Source organism: Emydura macquarii, unplaced genomic scaffold (genome assembly GCF_026122565.2).
Source record: "Emydura macquarii macquarii isolate MOO-44397 ecotype Brisbane River unplaced genomic scaffold, CSIRO-AGI_Emac_v2 contig_2897, whole genome shotgun sequence".
NCBI classification, from domain to species: Eukaryota; Metazoa; Chordata; order Testudines; family Chelidae; genus Emydura; species Emydura macquarii.
The window spans coordinates 6,440,319-6,459,162 of record NW_027133034.1 but is presented as its reverse complement, the minus strand read 5'-3'; the positions used below and the strand labels follow the sequence as shown (position 1 = coordinate 6,459,162).

The window sequence follows — 18,844 nt, the reverse complement described above, 5'->3', positions numbered from 1 at the left end:
GGTGAAAAGCTGTGTGGATTTTTGGAAGGGCTTAGGCCTTTCAACGTAGAAGGCCAGTGCTCACCTGACATCTAAAGGGTGCAAGTGTCTCTCTTAGCTAGAGCTGTGAGGCTTCAGAAGGAAGACTGTCAGGAAGATGTCCTGGTTGACATGAAACTATGATATCACCTTTGGCAGAAATGCTGGGTGAGGGCGCAGCTGGACTTTATCCTTGTAAAACAGCACAGGGAAGTTCCGACATTCAAGCTTTGATTTCGGAAACTTGTCTCACCGAAGAGATTGCCACAAGAAAGGTGAATTTCCATGACAAATGAAGAAGAGACAAGAGTGCCATGGGCTCAAAGGGAGGCCTAGTGAGTCCGGACAAGACTGGGTTAAGGTTCCATGGAGGGACCAGATTCCTGACCTGCGGAAAGAGCCTCTCCAAGCCTTTGAGGAATCTGGCCATCATCTCATGAGAAAAGACTAATTTGCTGTGGATATGCGGGTGAAAAGCCGAGATGGCCACCAGTTATACTCTAATTGATGATAACGCCAGGCCTTGATATTTCAAGTGGAGTAGGTACTCCAGAATGGAGTGTAACAGTATCTGGGTTGGGGAGAGGTTCTGTTCAGCCACCCAGCAGAAGCAGCGCTTCCACTTCACTGGGTAAGTAGTTCTAATGGAGGGTTTTCTGCTTTCCAGCAGGACTTTCTGAACCTGAGTAGAGCAAGCCTGCTCCTCGAGGCTTAACTGTGCAGCATCCATACGGTTAGATGTAAGGAGGCAAGGTTCAGATGCAGCAGTGGACCGTGGTCCTGTGAGAGTAAGTCTGGATGGCTGGGAGTGTCCAAGTGGCTGCCATCGCTGGATCCAGTAATGTAGTGAACTAGTGTTGATGAGGCCAAGCCGGAGCGATCAGTATGACCTGTGCTTTGTCCTTCTTGATCTTTATGAGGACTTTGTGGATGAGACGGATCAGTAGAAAGGCATATATCAGGCCTCCTGCCCACTGTAGGAAGAATGCGTCGGGAAGCGAGTTGCTCTCGAGTCCTTACAAGGAACAGAAATGGTGACATTTCCTGTTCTGTGTGGTTGCAAACAGGTCCACCTGGGGAGTCCCCCACCTCTGGAACATCACCTTGACTACCTCCGGGTGTAGGGACCACTTGTGGTGAGAAGAAAAGGACCTGCTGAGGTGATCTGCCAATATGTTCTTGACCCCTGGGAGGTGTGAGGCTTCCAGGTAGATTGCATGTTACACACAGAAGTCCCACAGATGGAGTGCCTCTTGGCAGAGAGCTGAGGATCTCACTACTCCTTGCTTGTTGATGTAATACATGGATGCTGTACTGTCTATCAACACCTGTACTACCTTTCCTGACATCTGGGAAAGGAACACTTCGCACACTAGACGAATTGCCTGAGCTCTCTGACACCTATGTGTAACAGCAGCTCTTCTGCGGACCAGAGGCCTTGGCTCCTGAGGGAGCCAAGGCGGGCTCCCCATCCTAAGTCCGAGGCATCCGATACCAAGGAGAGCATTAGGTGGGGGGCTGCAAAGGGAACCGCTCTTGCTATGTGGGCAGGATTTGTCCACCATGCCAATGAGGTAAGTTCTTGAGGCGAGATCATAAGGATCATTTCCACATTGTGCCTTGCCAAGCAGTAAACCGCTAGCCACATTTGGAGGGCCTGAAGTGTACTGCACCACATCAGTACATGCTGCCATTGGACCTAACAGTCTGAGGCAAACTCTCACTGTGGTGAGCGGGTGAGCTGTGACTTGGGCAATCAGATCTGACATGGTTTGAAGCCTAGTTTGTGGTAGAAATGCTCTGGCATGGGTACAGTAGAGGACTGCCCCGATGAACTCTATCCTTTGCACTGGTATTCATGGTGATTTCTGTTCATTTATCAGCAGGCCTAGTGCTTGACAGGTGGTCCATAGTACTGCGATACTGTGTTGGACCTGAGCTTTTGAGTGACCCTTGATGAGTCAGTCATTGAGATAAGGGAAAATTTGTATTCCCCGACGTCTGAGGTAGGCCACGACTACCGCCATACATTTTGTAAATACTCTTGCTGCTGTTGATAGGCCAAATGGGAGGGCTGTGACTTGGTAGTGGTCCCCCCACGAACCCTAAGAACCATCTTTGGCCATAGAAAATATGCATTCTTTAAGTCGAGGGCAGTATACCAGTCTCCAGGATCCACAGAAGGGATGATGGAAGCCAGGGAGACCATATGAAATCTCAGCTTCTTGAGATACTTGTTGAGGTGACGTAAGTCTAATATGGGCCCTAGGCCTCCTTTGGCCTTCGAGATTAGAAAGTAACGGGAGCAGAACTATTTCCCTTTCAGCTGTAGGGGAACTTCCTCTACGGCCCCCATCTGTAGAAGGGCTTGCACTTCCTGAACAAGAATTTGCTGAAGAGGGATAGGGATGGTGGGTGGAAAGGAGGGACTGAAAGAAACTGACAGGTGAACTCCACTGCAATGGTGCTTGACACCAATGGTCCAACATTACAGCTGCCCAAGCAGGGAGGCAGGGCGAAAGGTGGTTTGAAAAAAAAAAAGGGAGGTTTGGATCCTGGGTCAAGTCTGTTAGGCCGCCCCTGGGCACACCCTTAAAAGGTCTGCCTACCCCTGGGTGGATAGCAGCTTGAGCCCAACTGGGAAGTGCCTGAGGGAGGGTGGACCTTGACGTATTTATAGTCTCTGTTCTTCCTCCTATATGGCTCACTCCTGGCCTGGCCCAGGAATCATTGTAGTTGTTGGGGCCTGAAGTACTTCCTGGAAGCAGATGGGATGTATAGGACTAAGTAGCGGAGTGCGGCCCTAGAGTCTTTCAGCCCATGCAGCCTGGCATCTGTTTGGTCGGAGAACAGTGCTGCACCATCGAAGGGAAGGTTGTGGATTAACTGTGTGACTTCAGTGGACAGGCTGGATGATTGCCACCATGAGGCCCGTCTCATTGAGACAACAGATGCCATTGTTCTGGCCGCTGAGTCAGCTGCATCGGAGACTGCCTGTAGAGAGGCTTGGGCTAACTGCTTCACCCTCCTTCAATATGGCCACAAACTCCTGACTGGACTCCTGGGGTCACAGAGTGCCATTTATTATAGTTATATCTCCCTGGCAAAGCTTGCTGTTTCAATATGCGCAGCTGCTAGTGGCTGAATAAATCTTCCTACCAAAAAGGTCAAGCTTATTAGAGTCTTCATTTTGGGGGTTAAGCTTCACTGCCCCTGCCTGTCCCTTTCGTTGGCAGCTGACACCACCCCGGAGATGGGTGGGAATGCGGATATTTGAACCCTTTGGCAGGCACATAATACTTTTTCTCAGCCTGCGTCCATATAGGGGGCAGAGCGGACAGAGTTTACCATAAGCCTTGACGAGTTTAACAACCCCCTCATGGACCAGGAAGGCCACTCTAGAAGGGGCTGCTGCCATCAAGATATTGAACAGCGCATCTCTGCGCTTCTTTAGCTCCTCCACCTCCAAGCCTAAGCTTGCGGCTACCCTCTTGAGCAGCCCATGGTGCACCCTGAAATCATCTTGTGGGACCATGGTGGAGGGTCCCACTACTGCCTCATCAGGCGATGATGATGATGAGGAAGGTAAGGGTGGAGTGGGTGACTGCTCTATCCCAATAGGAGTAGCCTCTCCCAGGACTACCGCTTCTGCGTCTGCGGCTTAGCCCAATTCCTCCTCCACGTTTGGGGATGGGTGCAACATTGTTACCAAGCGTCTCTCAGATGCTCCAAAATATGATTGTTGCATCTGGACCCTGAGGCAGGAGGAAATCGCCATGAGATCCAGAAATCGCCATGGTCCGGGCCACTGCGCTGGTGGCCACAAGTCCAGTGGTAAGCCCAACTGAAAACCTGCAGCAATGGCTGGGTTCATTTGACCCCATGGTAAAGCAATCTCTTCCCCTTCCAAGTCTGAGAGGTCCTCTCCTGGCGACCATAGTGGTGTTGACCTTGTCTCTGCTTCTCCACTGTACTGGGAGGTATGGTGCCTTGGTTCCAGGGAGCGGTACCACAACTCTGTTGAACGGTGCTGAGCATCCGGAGACCGGTGATAGTAGTCTAGCAATTGGCAGCAGCACTCTGGAGACCAACAACAAGGCTCCAGGGATCAATGCTGAGACTTTGGCATCACGTCACCAGCACCGGGGGTCCGGCAATCTGTACCGGGGATCTGGCTGTTGGTAGTGGTTTTCTGGGGACTGGTAATGGAGTCCTGGCAACCGATGTCAGGGTATCGGTGACCGATGAGGGGTTAGGTGTTGGGGATCTTTGTGGAGATCCCATTGTGTGCTTGCTCTTGGCCAGGCACTTAGCTGGCTGAACCGGTATGGGATCCCAGCTTGAAGGTCTCTCCTCCTGGGGAGTGGGCAGCATGGGAAGTGAGACTAAGTCCTTGGCCACTTGAAAAGCCTAAGGTGTGGACAGCCCCGTGAGGTGCTGGGTACCACTACTGCTCCTAGGAGTTAGAGGAGGTTCCCACGTAGGACTGGGAGTTCTAATGGGTGAAACCGTTCCGTGAAAAATGAGTGGCCCAGCGCAAGTCTCAGCTCATTCCCCACTCCCTTTTTATCCTTTTTAGAGGCCAGGGAGCGCCCTCTTTTGACGTGTAACTTCTTATGCTGTTTCTTTGGCACTGGGGACGGTGACCAGTGCCAGGATAACCTCGGTGCTGGCAGGGCGCTTCAAGTCGACACCAATGTGATGGGCACCGAGTCCAAACAATCCAGCTTGGAGTCCAGTCTAAAAGCAGACTCCATCAGGAGCACTCTTAACCTGATATTCCAAGTCCTTCTTAGTGTGGTCTGAAGTTTCTACAGATCCTGCACTTATCCTGGACATGGGTCTCACCCAGGGACTTTTTAGCAGCTCTGGTGAGGATCGTTCATGAGCATGGCCTTCTTACACGAAGCACCTGGTTTGAAGTCCAGGGACTTGGGCATGCCCTGTCCCTGGGGTTATGTCCCCCGTAGGACTAAACTACAACCATCTCTAATGAACTATATACACTAAAGCTATAGGAAACCATTGATAGAATGCTTGCCGAGGTAAGGACGATCCAGCACCGTCACAGGTGGTAAGAAGAAACAGAGAGGAAGGGGAGAGGCGCTTCTTATACTGATGCATATGCATGCCACTGCTGAGGATGCTAGAGATGCATCTCCTTACATCTAACAGATACCACTGAGGGAAAAATCTCTGGCACCGGAGCATGTGGCGTGCACACACACACACACACACACCTAAAATGGAATGGACATAAGCAAGCACTTGAAGAACAATTGTTCTCCATGTCCACTGAAGGTAAGACAAGAAATAATCAGCTTAATTTACAGCAAGGGAGATTTAGGTTAGATAGTAGGAAAAAACTTTCAAACTATAGGGATAGTTAAGCAATGGAATAGGTTACCAAGTGAGGTTGTGGAATCCCCATTACTGGAGGTTTTAAAGAACAGGTTGGACAAACACCTGTCAGGGAAGGTCTAGATGCACTTGGTCCTACCTCAGGATTGCCTAGATGATCACTCAAGTCCCTTCCATCCCTACATTTCTCTGATTCTTGATAAAAAAATTTATAATTATAAAAGACCTAGGGTGAGCACAATATATGGCCAAGCCAGTAATTGCATCAAGTAAAGGAAAACCGTACTTCTGTAATCTTTTAGAATTTTGTGGGCATGTCAACAAAACTGACTATAAAGGAGAACCAGTCAGCACAGTTTATTTGGACTTTCAAAGAGGTGACATGGTTCCTCAAATTGGCTATAAGGCAGACATTGGGCGAGAATAGGTAAGCATAATCAGGCATCAGAAAATGGCTAAGAGAAAACACAGAATAGGACTAAATGGTCAATTTTCAATATGGCAAAAAGGGTAACCGTGAGGTGTTCAAAGTTTCCCTAGGATTGGTGTCATTTAATATATTTATTCATGTTCTGTTACAAGGGATGATCAGTGATTGGCTAAATTTGCATATGTACAAAATCATTTAGTTTTATCAAAACTAGAGACTGAGGAACTTCAGAAAGACTTAAAGTTGAGTGAATTGATAGAACAACGGTAGATTAAATTCATTCTTGACTAGTGCAAGACAACATACTTTTGAAGGAATAATTTGAATGACAATGCACACTACTGGATTCTAAATTAATTATAACGACTCAGGAAAGAGATACCAGCATTACTGTGTACAGCTCAACAAAAATCTCTTCTCAGTGTTCAGAAGTAGCAGTAAAAAAAGGCAAGCAAATATGATGAACCAGGAATGGGATGTAAAATGAATACTGAAAGTATTACAGTGCCATTAAATACACATGTATACAAAATTCAATATACAGAATAATAAATTCTGAAGAAACAGAAAAATATAAATAAATTCTGAAGAAACACAAAAAGATAAATAAACCTATTTATTCTCTCATGACAAGGGGACATTCAATGAAACTGAAAGGCAGCAATTTTGAAACTAACAGAAAATGTCTTTTTACACAATGTATAATTACCCTGTGTAACTTATTGTCACTAGATGTCACTGATACCAAGAGATTAGTAGGATTCATAAAAGTACATTTGTATGGATAACGAGAAAAATTAACTGTTACTTTAGATGGGATTTTTAAAAATTAGACTGGAAATACACCCTCATACTTCAAGGTGAAAGCCAGTCTTTAATTGATGGAAGTCAGGAAGAAATTTTCCTCTGAGCAACTTCATTTGGGGCATCTGGTTCTGGGCACTGCCGGGGAAAGATTATTTAAATAGATGCACCTCCAGCTTGATCCAATGTGGCAATTCTTATGTTGTTGATGAGGAATGATGATTTAACAATTTTATATTCAAATGTAATTTTTCTTCTGTAATCATTAAATATGAACTCTATATTTAAGCACTAGTGACTACTAAAAGTAGAACAGTAAGATATGGTTGCAATTAATTTACAGATAGATTCTGATTGCCTGTTTAAGTATAACCTTACTCTGTAAGCAGTCCTTTGAAATCAGTGGGACTACTCACAGAGGGCTACATTATGACTATATGATGTGCCAAGTGCTAAGGACAATACTCTGTTGTGTTGTCCTAGAGCAGTCCATAAGGGAAAATGTGACTCCAGTTCTCCTACAGCTCTGGAGAGGGAGTAAACGGCACAAGGCTCAACATGTCAGCACAACTACACCACCACATACTATGGGAGGAACAGAAGGAAGGCTGCACCCCATTCACTCCCCACAAACCTCTGTGGGGGACAGAAGGAGAATGTAGCAGCTCTGTAGAGTCTGCCCTTCTTCTCCAGTGCTGCTATCTGTGAGGCGAGTAGGAATTGGCTTAAGCCTTCTACCTCCCTTGCACTGCCATGCAAGTCAGGCTAAAATTTGGGTTAGAGTAAGGTACTATTCAGTTGAAGTAAGGGTATCAGAATCAAGCCCTCAGATTTCTGCATAACCATGAAACAGTATAGCACATAAAATAGTAAGACAACCTGTGACAGTGTGAGAAATGAAAATTGAAAATTTCCTGAGAAACGTGAGAAACTGTGTACAATTCATATACTTAGGGTTTGATTTTTAAAAACCTACCTGCTGAAAAGTGATAGGAATCCATTTTTCCTTGCCTTCTTCAGCTACTTCTAAAGTATATTTGCTTCTGTTTGTGACCATAAAAAAGGGGGTGAAAGTTACGATTCTTGTAAGGTTAAAACTGCTGTTATTTATGGTGACACCAACCTGTGAACGAAGGAAATTGATTAAAATTTGATAGTGTCACTTAACTTTTTATATTTTAAACATATAGAAATTTGATAGACACACATTAAACTCACTTGGTACTCCTTTTTATGACTCTTGCATTTAACAGAACCATGACTGCCAACAGTATCAAGAGAAAACTGATCAGACAATTCACTGTCAGTCACCATAAGCTGCACCTGTAAAAAGTAAATTCATTTTTGTTAGTGTATGGAAATTAATGGAAAACATTTAAAATAGCCAGATCGATGTGCTATCTATTGTATTAAGGTGGTTGTCTCAACAAGGTTTAAGGTGTTTTAAAATGCTTATTTAACTGTTACAACATTAAACAGTAAATTGTAGTTTTATGCAAACTTATCACTAGCTTACTCCCATTGTTAACAACCACTACTAAAAATATGTTAATCTTTTAAGCAACACAATTATACAGCTTTCCTTTAAGAATCTGCTTATACTTTGCCCTGAGTAGGGATATGTCCTGATTTGGGATCTGAAAGGTTAAGTAAAACTCATTTTAACAGTTTCCCATATCCCCTTTTCCTCTGGCTATATACGTTTAAACTATTTGACAATTCTCAGTATTAAACATGGTGCTAACTGTCCTTTTTCGGTGAAAAAGAAAGTCAGTTTAAATGGTCTTGAGTAGTAGTTTAAACCTATTTTTTCTTTAAAATTACTAAAACCGCAAAGGGAGAAATCAAAAAATAGTAAAAATAGAAAACACATCTTCTGTCTTCCATACTTCCTCACTTTCAGCCTGGGAAATTACATGCACAGACCATGTCTTAATAGCCGCTCCAAGACACAGTAAACTTTTACTAGGGTCAGACTGTTTAAAGTGTTACTTTTAGCTTGCCTTTTGATCTCAGGCTCACAGCAGTGTTGTAAAAGGCAGATTTGTCTTGGCTGGCTAAGCCAGACAGAAGGCAAAAAGAGGAAGATATGAAAAACAGAATAAAAAGGAGACAAAGGCAAAAACTACAGTCACATCCCAGGTTTTGCTTAGCATTTAGTTGAGACAAATGGCCGTGGTAATGCCATGTGTTTCTCTCTCTCTCTCTCGCCTACTCTAATGATGACATATCTTAGGATCTGGATAACAAAGCCAATCATGTAATGGTGGGTTCCATGCTTAGGCCTTAAGAACCCTAAACACAGTTTTTTTTAGTTTGTACCAGTCTCTTACTCTCCAACTTTTGCTTATTTTTCAACCAAGTTGATATTACATAACAGGCTGAGCTATTTTGTTGTTATCTTTCACCCACTCAACACCATTTAGAATCTAGACCTTCACACAGCACGTCTTATCTTCAGTTAGACCTTGATCCTGCAAGGAGATCTGGATGGGCAAATTTATCCAATGGGCTTATAGGATCAGTGCTTTTAGACTGCAAGCTGTTTGGGGGCAAAGACCGTGGCTTTCTATGTTTGTATAGCATCTAGAACAACGGAACCCCTTATTTCTGATTGGGTCATCTGGGCACTACCATTATTAAAGTAACATATACCATTTACCAATGGTTGCTATCTTAATTTAATATCCAAGAGACCACAGTTAGGGACAAACCATGTAAAGTACTGATCATCTGCAGCTTTCATTGTTAGTGACAATTTTCAGGTGCTCAAAGTGGCATCTGGCTCCTATCTCCTATTGAAAGAATAAAGAAATACCTGCAATATCTCCAGTACCATGACAGCAATTGTTGGTGAACGTGACTTTTTTTTTTTTTTTAAATGGTGACCATTGTAATACATCATGCCTGAAAGGATTTTTCAGTTCCTATTTTAACCCTTCACTTACAAGCCAGAAATAGGTAAATTTCTCATCTCATAAGGAAATCTCATAAAATGCTGTATCAAAAAATCCTCTAACCTTAGGGCAGAAATTTAGCAATTTCGTGCTATATAATGTATACAATAAACTTTATTACTACATTGACAGCTGTTATTAGTTTTCAAAGTTCTGAAAAACTTTCAGTTAGCAAAGGAAGGATGATAATTAATTTCACACAGCTGTCAGAGTTTATTAATAAAATTAATTTACAATACCTTGTTATTTTGCAAGAAATTTTTAGGCTGGAAAGAAAAAAGAAGTGGCTTTTTGTAGTCAGGAGGATGCTTGCGGTGAATGCCATCGGCTTTGTATTGCAGCATTCGGCCAGTTTTATTTACCATCCAATACGGACTGTGAATTGCTATGATCATTTGTCCAGTTGTATAGGTCACATGAACAGCAATATCTAAGTCAGTCTTATCCAGTTCAGTGATACAAGAGAATGTGATGAAGCCAATTTCTTGCTGATTAGTTCTCATATGGTACTCGCTTTTCCAATTTTGATCAAGATAGTTAAGTAAATGTAATTCCAGCTTGGTTTGATCCAATACTGCATTATGAATCTGAGCTGAACATCCATCCTCTAGAGTGTCCCATTTGTTATCACTTCCCTTTAAAAAAAAAATTGTACATTCACATGCGACAAGATACACAGTCGTAACATCATCTTACTTAACTTTAGCCATTTTTATCCACCTTTTAAAAATGTTTATTTTAGATATAAACAGAGTAGGCAAAAGCATGTACTTCACTTAATTACCACGCTTTATGCCATAAACAATCCTTTAATCTTATTACACTGTATCCTCTGTGCCCTCGATTCTCTCCATATTGTTTTTCTTTGACTGGATTATGAAATTTTTGTGGCAGTGAATGTTCCTTATTTGTTTATGAAGTCATTAGCACATTTTTGGTCACTCAAAATCAATAAATGATTATGAAAAAACACTTATTAAAACAAAGAAACAGTATTTTGAGATTTAGAATCTTTTACTGAATTCACTGGAGAAAAAATTCTGTCATAACACAATTATACTAATTCTTTAATTCATTAATGATAAATAGCAACAATTACATTATAGTCAGTGAATTTCTTCATTTTGGATTAACTTCTATTTGTATTCATAAGAAAAGCCCATAAATTGGATATGAAATTAAAAAATAATGGTCACTGAATGACCTCAGGTATACACCAAGCAACTCTAGAAATACAGTAGATACTTGAGAAACACCATTGTTAAAATCCCTTGGTGATGACCAATATAATATTGCCCCTTACTGCCAATCGACTTTTGTCATCAAGGTATTACTTGAACCACTGGACAGTAATTCAAGGCAGACCAGCAACATGCCTTACTTATTCAAAGCAAAAATTTGTGATAAATTGTAACACAAGTTACTGAGGGTTCTAGCCAAAATCATCTGGAGCTAAAAACAGTAGGTCTCAAATGACCATGACATGCATCTCAATTTTGAAAGGAAGCTTGGAATCCATACTGGATGCTATAATTGATCTGTTTAATTACCAAGCATACCTGGTATTGAAAAGCTATAGAACACATTCCACTCCTTTCCCAAAAAAAGAAAATTTCACATTATTCTACTTAAGAAGCACTTCTGTGTCAAAAGATTGTTTCTGTTGAGGAGAGGGCAGACCTCTGCATTTTTAAAAGTCATCACTATATAAAACAATGCTTGTCAATAATCACTCTGCAACCACCTCACTTTATTTTAAAAAAAGTGGAACAAGGGTGAACTAAACACCCATTGATAAAATAACTTTCAATGGGATTTAGGCTTCTAAATCACCGTTAAATAAATAAATAAAATCTTTTATTTTTTGGTGTCTCCCATCTAAATTTCCTCTGCTCCTCTCTTGGAAATATACTAGGACATAAGCCTATTGATGCCACTATTTCTTGATGCAATCACAGTCAACATAAAAGGATCCTGTGCATTTCCACTGCTGAGAGAGTCACTAGGATCCAGCCCTACTTGACAATCAAAAATAGAATCTCATATAGCAAAGTTAACATGTACTGTGCTAAACTTGCCTATCGTGGACATCTGGAAGTTTTTCTTTGTCTGCATTTCATATATTTGATGCATTGATTTATGATTCAAGATAGCATCATTCATAATATGGTAACTGTTTCCCCTCCAGTAGACCAAACGTCACTCCTATAATATCTACAGTTCTGTTTCATTGGTACTGCAGCAGAAACATTTCTGTGCCTGTTTAGGCTGGCCCATAAAAGAATATTTACCTTCAATCAAATTACACAGCATATACTGTGTACAAAAATAATAATTGTAAAGATTACCTCTAGATAATAAGTAATTGGATACGGAAGAAGATTGCGGAGAAGGACGGAGGGCCATAAATGAATAACATATGGTAAATCCCATTGATCATCTGCACACACTGAAGATGTCAAGGTATCTTTTACTGGTACAACATTAATGATAAGTGAATGATTAGTTGATTTCACGGAGTGGCATTTCCTCTGTATTAAGTTGCCAAAATTTTTCATAATTTCATCAAAGCTAATTCCTTCACACATTTCATAATCTCCACCAATTCCATTTTCATCAGTTACTGGTTGCAAACAAAGTACTGATCTGCAGATGAAAACATTTTAAAACACTTTTATAACTTTCTAATCTCTCAATTAGTAACAAACTTGTAAAAATAGAAATTTTAATATAAAATTTTCAATACTATATAATTTACCTAATTTGTTGGTTTTAAACTGTTTCAATTACTAAAAATAAAATTGAAACAAAACAAAAAGGTATTAAAAAAGGAAGCAAAACAAACAAACCCAAAAACCCTAGTAACCAAAGGGTTCTTTGAGTGATTTTCTGAGTGCTATGTACACTCCTTTATAAAACTCATTGGAAAGCAGTGACTATTGGAGACATGTAAGGGGCTTTGAAACCTCTTTGTGCATTAGGAAGAGTAAGAGCCAAGATTCCTGATTTCTTCTGTTGTGGGGAGTCAAGCTAATACAAATCTCAGATAGTGCTCTTCTCTGAGGCACATGAGGCATCAAATAAGAGGAACAATGACAGACATCTTGCTTTTGCAAATAGGGCACCAATTTAATCTTATTTGCTTCCTTGATTCAGCCATTGTATTAGAGCAAACGTGCACTGCAGATTAAACCCATTAGTAGGGGGTTCCCACAGCCAGATTTAGGGAACTGGATTAAAATTCAAAATGATCTGGACAAACTGGAAAGATGATCTGAAGTAAACACGATGAAATTCAATAAGGTCAAATGCAAAGTATTCCACTTAGGAAGTAACAATAAACAATGCATACATACAAAATGGGAAATGACTGCCTAGGAAGGAGTACTATGGAAAGGAATCATAGTGGATCAAAAGCGAAATATGAGTCAGCAGTGTCACGCTGCTAGAAAAAGAGCAAACAATTCAGGAATGTATTAGCAGGAATGTAGTAAGCAATATACAAGAAGTAATTCTGCTCTACTCTGTACTGATTAGGCCTCATCTGGAATACTGTGTCCAGTTCTGGGTGCCACATTTCAGAAAAGATGTGGACAAATTGGAGAAAGTCCAGAGAAGAGCAACAAAAACGATTAAAGATCTAGAAAACACAACCTATCAGGGAAGACTGAAAAATTGGGTTTGTTTAGTGTGGAGAAGAGATGACTGAGGGGGGACATGATAACAGTTTTCAAGTACATAAAAGGTTGTTACAAAAGCAGGGAGAAAAATTATTAGGATAAGATGCAATGGGCTTAAACTGCAGCAAGGGCTGTTTAGGTTGGACATTAGAAAAAGTTCCTTACTGTCAGGATGGTTAAGCACTGGAATACATTGATTAGGGAGGTTGTGGAATTTCCATCACAGATTTTTAAGGGGAGGTTAGACAAATGCTTGGCAGGGATGGTCTAGATAACAATTCTGCATTGAGTGCAGGGAACTGGATTAGAAGACCTCTCGAGTCCTATGATTCTATCTAATGGGCATATGTGTACAATGAAGCTGATGTTACTAACACCACTACATAATTTTGAAAAAATAATATAACCAGAAATATTGTTTAAATTATAGTATCTACAATAAAATGAAGCAAAAAATGTTTAACAAAAGCCACAAGGCAGGAGGAGGAAGGGGGGGGGGGGGAAGAGGGCGCAGAAGGAATTTCAATCTTATTGCCTCTGTGGACGTTGGAAAGAAATGACAGGATCACAACCAAGGTTCCTTATACAATCTTTCCCCAAATACGTGTTTCAATTAGGAGGAAATTTGTACAGTTTCAATAGTCATTGCTTTGAAAAGGGTTTTGACACTGGAACTGAGAGCACACACACAGATAAATATACTAATAATTATACTAATACTATAATCTAATCAAAAACTTAATAGACACAATAAAAAGTTAATAAATGCAATCAAAAGAAATTATTTACTTTTCACTTTACTTTTGTTGTACATACAGTACATACTAGTTTTTGATCAACAGAATGGTTTGATTGTCATTTTTTATGCAGTTAAAAGCAGCCTTAATTATATATGTTTGAAAGATTTTTGAAGAGTAGAAACAGCCTTAAATTATATAGTGTGTAGAAACATCAGATTGGCTTCAAAATAATTATGGTTAGAAACTTTCTTTTAAATATATTAACACACACAAAATCCATGTATTCAGCTTTTAATATAATGTAGTGGCATATATCAAAATTCTACAACAGCATATACAGTTATATACAGAGCCTCTGGGCTCTTTTGGTGTCCAAGTGAGCGGCCAAGCCCTCCAGGTTGGCATTGATTGTAAGGACCAAATGATCTGGAAGGTAAATGAACATGCTACTGTGAACATTGTCGTGGGCTGACCACCATTACCAGGAGTTGAACACGTGTGTCGAAACCCGTACTTTTTCTTTTATGCGTTCTGGGCAGTGGGGTCTTACACTTTTAGTATGAAGGCTTGAAGACTTCTTATTTTGCCCAGGGAGTGATCCCTATACACGACACCAGGAGTTCTAGCAGTTGAAGGCACAGAGGTAGGCCTCCTGCAGCTCTGGAACAAGAAAATAAATTCCTGAATGGAATCAAAGAACTTTTCTTGGAACTGACTATGAAGCTGTGTGCCTGGTGAGGATTCAAAGTATAAGACGTGTCCATGTGTGCTTCTCATCAGGGTGTCATCCAGAAATGGGTACATATAGGTGACTTCCCCATGACCTAAGTTTGGCTTTTGTCACCAAAAACATCTTTGTAAAAACTGAGGCCCAGGCCAGGCTGAACAGGAGTGTTCAGTACTGATAATAGTTCCTGTTGTAGGTGAACCTCCGAAGTCTGTGGTGGATATGGAGATGTGTGTGTCTACTAGTCAAGAAGTCCCCCTGGAACATGGACGACAAGGAAGATATCAGGACTTCCATCCGAAACTTTGTTTTCCTCATCCACTTGTTGAGCCTTTTGAGGCAGAGAATGGCTCTGATAACCCTTATGCACACAATGAAGACTGTTCTCAGGGTCCTACTCTATCTTCTGAGAGAACACGGAGTCACATGCCCCGCTCCAGATTTCTCAGACCACCCAGCAGCCAGGAGGCAGCAATTCCCCCTGGTAACAGCACTCACTTGTGTCCATGCAGTGCGGGGAGGAGAGGAACCAGCAGGACAGTTGGCTGAGGGCTGAGCCCCACCCTCCACTACAGGGGGCTGCTCCTCCTCCTCTGCTGCTGGAGTACTAGCATTTCCAGCTGCCCGCTTTGCAGACAGTCCACTGAGGTGAGTCAGGGGGGCGTCTTCAAAATCAGGAAGAGGAGTTGCGACATGGTGCTCAGCAACAGGTAGCTTAAATGGAGCCCCATCCAGCTCGAGAGACCGGGGAGGAAGGGAGGGAAGCAGGCTGGGAGGGAGAGTGGGAAAGAAGGGGCGAACCCTGCTGCTGCTTCAGTGTACCCCCAAGCAGGAAGCAGCAGCCTCCAATGTATGTATCAAGGAGAAGGCGATTTGGAGGTGTCACATTTCCCCCTCCAACAAAAAGTGACTGATAATTCTCCAATTTCTTGTTAACTGACATATTCCAGTCCCAGCACCATCCCACCATGGCACCACATGGGGGACTGTGCTCCCAGCTGTGTTGCACCTGGTTTGAACACTTGCTAAATTGATTGATGACAGTTCAGGTAGGCAGGGATGCCTACAAGCTCTTCAAGGGGCTTGGCCGCCACAAGATAGAGAGCAGGAGGAGGTAGTTGCTAGTGTATGCTGTTTACATACATATCAAGTTTCAGGGGACAGAGGCAACACATGGGGTGGTCACGTGCCCCCAAAGAATCTTTCAATCGTGCCCCACCACTATGCAGTTATATGTCGCCTCTGTTTTAAGATCTTCCAGCCATGAAAGAGATGCTCCTGCGAACAAGGTAGCTGCTAGGGAGGCGGAGGAGGCTTCAAAGCCCTTTTTGAGACTGGCCTCCATCTTCCTATCCGTAAGTTCCTTAAAGTAGAACTCCTTTTCTGTCGGAATAACTAAATCCCTGGTGAGGGAAGATACAGTAGTGTCTACCTTTGGTATCTCCACAATATAGCCCTTTGGTTCTTGAATGTTATAGAGTCTAGGTCGCTTGTGGTACTATGTTTGCCCTTAACAGGCTTGTTCTATTCATTTCTAATCACTTCCTCGAAGGAGGGGTGAAATGGTACTGTAGTTTCATGGGAGAAATTTACTCTGAGGCTTACACACAGGAATATACTGAGGTTTCAGAGCCACAGAGCTCTGAAGGAGAGAGAGAAAGGAGGAGGATGAAGAGAAGTCATATCTCCTGGATTTTTTTGTGCATTTACTTTCCCTTTTTAGCCTTTTTAGATTTTTTTTAACCTATTTAGCGCACTTTAGGAACTACAAGCTCTGCTGCTGCTTTAGTGAGGCCTTTTGCCTTCCTTAGGGCATGGAGCTCTCTCTCGAGGTCTGTCTTAAAATCCTCCCCGATTGGGTCCCATTCCCCCTTGTGGGGGAGGGGGAACTCGATGTCAGAGCCCTTCTGGTCAGCATGGGAAGGAGGACAACTACTTCAAGCTCTTTCCTCAAGGTGCTCGGGACCCACTTTAAGACTTTGTGGGACAGGGGAGGGAGGACGGACGGACTTATGGTCCCACAAGCCTCCCCTCTTTGTTCTGCAGGGATCCTCTGGGACTTACCCTCTCAGTTGAGTGACAGGGTCTGCTTTTAGAACTTCTCCCTGTACTTCACTGGGGTTTCTGGTCCATTTTTCCTCCACTGGACTTGAGGCTGCATTAGTGCATTCATGCCTGACTCATAGCCCTGGAACCTAACAGAGTGAGGGACAGAAGGCTAGGCACAACTGGAATCTAGCTCACATTCAGTGCACCACTTGGATTTGGTGCTTTCCTGGCTGCTCTGTCTGTATAGGGGGCAGAAGAGTCAGCAAGGAGATGCTGCAGTGGAGGCTCAAAGAGGATTAAACTCCGAAAAGAGAAGGAGGAATGCTGAAGAGAGAGAACATTGCTCTCCACTGCCTTTATCTGCTGTTGCAGAGGCAGAGAATCTGGCAGCAAGTAGGAGCAGAGAGGGTGTGCCCAGATCAGGAGATGCAAAAACATTTGATCCACTTCCGTGAGCTGCAGAGAGAGGAGAGCAGCCTAAATGTCCAGAATTGTGGGAGAACCTGGGCTGCAGAAGTGAAGAATACTTCATCCATCTGATTCTACAAGAACAATGTATAGTAGTGCCATGATATTGGCAAAACAGGATCTTTTTTATACTTCATCTAAAAGTCATCACTTTTCAATTGCAGCTATTTTAGAATTATAAAATAATTATATAATAATATATTCATTCATTCAAATGGAGAGACTGCTCCTTCTTGGATGACCATAATCATTTCCTGGAGTGCTTGGGCTGGGATTTTCAAAAGTGCCAATGGGAATCAGGTGCCCAGCTATCTTAGGCTCCTTTAAAATCCCGGACTTGGAACTGCTCAAAGTCTCCCTGCCAAATATTTATCCTATTTAGCTTTGAGGATCTGAGACATGGTATGGCTGCTTCTGTATCATCCATAGTTCTAAAAACTTTCAACAATGAAAAGAATAATTCTGGGAACTTGCTTAATTTTCAGTCCAATTACAACTTTTCTTTGTATTTATTAAATTAGCCATCATCACTAATACAATACATTCTGTATCAAAAGAAGAAATATAATAATCACCTGTAAGAGGTCAGTGGTATGCTGAATTCGTTTACTGGTGAAGCAGTTCCTAGACATGTTCCGTCTTCAAAAAGACTCATTGGAATTGAAAAATGATTCCTTATCTGTGCAAAATAAAAGTATGCATAAATTACATTAAAGATCTAAGATATTTCAATTATGGTAAAGTGCTGAATGAGAAATTCCTTATAATTGATTTCCTGTAGATTTCTACCACAACTTCAACAACCATTCTCCTCCATTAAACTCTGTCTGGAACATTCACACACTAGCATCAGCTTCCTGGACACCATGATCAGCCTCAACAATAGAACCCTACAGACAAATATATATAAGAAACCCATCGATCAACACACCTACCTTCATAGATCCAGTAACCACCCCAAACACACCAAGAAATCTGTTATCTACAGACAGGCCCTCAGATACTACAGAACATGCTCCAAGAAGAAAGTCCAGGATATACATCTTAACACAGTCAGCATTGCTTTCACCAGACAATGACACTCACCAGAGAAGTAGATCACACCATGGAATGGGCCACCCAAATACCCTGAGAGAATCTGCTTTAATACAGAAATAAAACTCCCTCCAACTGCACACACCTAGTTGTCATGAACCACCCCACACTGAAACCTATATGGAGTATCAACAAACAACTATAACCCATACTCGATGGTGACCCCATCCTGAAAGAAATCTTTCCTAAACCTCCTTTTCTGGTCTTCAAGCAACCCCCAATCTCTCCAAGTTCATCATCAGAAGCAAGTTCCCCACAGACCAGGACACACCAACTCGAAGCAGCGTCATCATGCCAGAACAACAGATGCAAAACCTGCAGACATATCTCCACTGCTACATTGATCAACACCTCCCACAACACACCTTTCAAGATCCATGGGTTCCACATATGCCTATCACAACATAAGGCATACCCCATCTAGTGCACTAAATGCCCCAATAATAACTATGTCGGTGAAAACAGAATCACTACATTCTCGAATCAACTCTCACAGAAACATGATAAAAGACAAA

The 18,844-nt window shown here is 42.1% G+C and overlaps 1 protein-coding gene across 2 annotated transcripts in view; it reads right to left on the bottom strand.

The window, feature by feature from the left end:
- The window catches only part of VPS13A (vacuolar protein sorting 13 homolog A), a 271,467-nt gene that overhangs the window by 75,790 nt on the left and 176,833 nt on the right, over positions 1–18,844 (bottom strand). For both annotated transcript variants that reach the window (XM_067568877.1, XM_067568878.1), the window contains exons 46-50: positions 17,810–17,913; positions 11,919–12,216; positions 9,810–10,205; positions 7,832–7,936; positions 7,590–7,736 (exon numbers count right to left, since the gene is read on the bottom strand). In XM_067568877.1, coding sequence (XP_067424978.1) covers positions 7,590–7,736; positions 7,832–7,936; positions 9,810–10,205; positions 11,919–12,216; positions 17,810–17,913 — 1,050 coding nt within the window. The remainder of the gene's footprint in view (positions 1–7,589; positions 7,737–7,831; positions 7,937–9,809; positions 10,206–11,918; positions 12,217–17,809; positions 17,914–18,844) is intronic.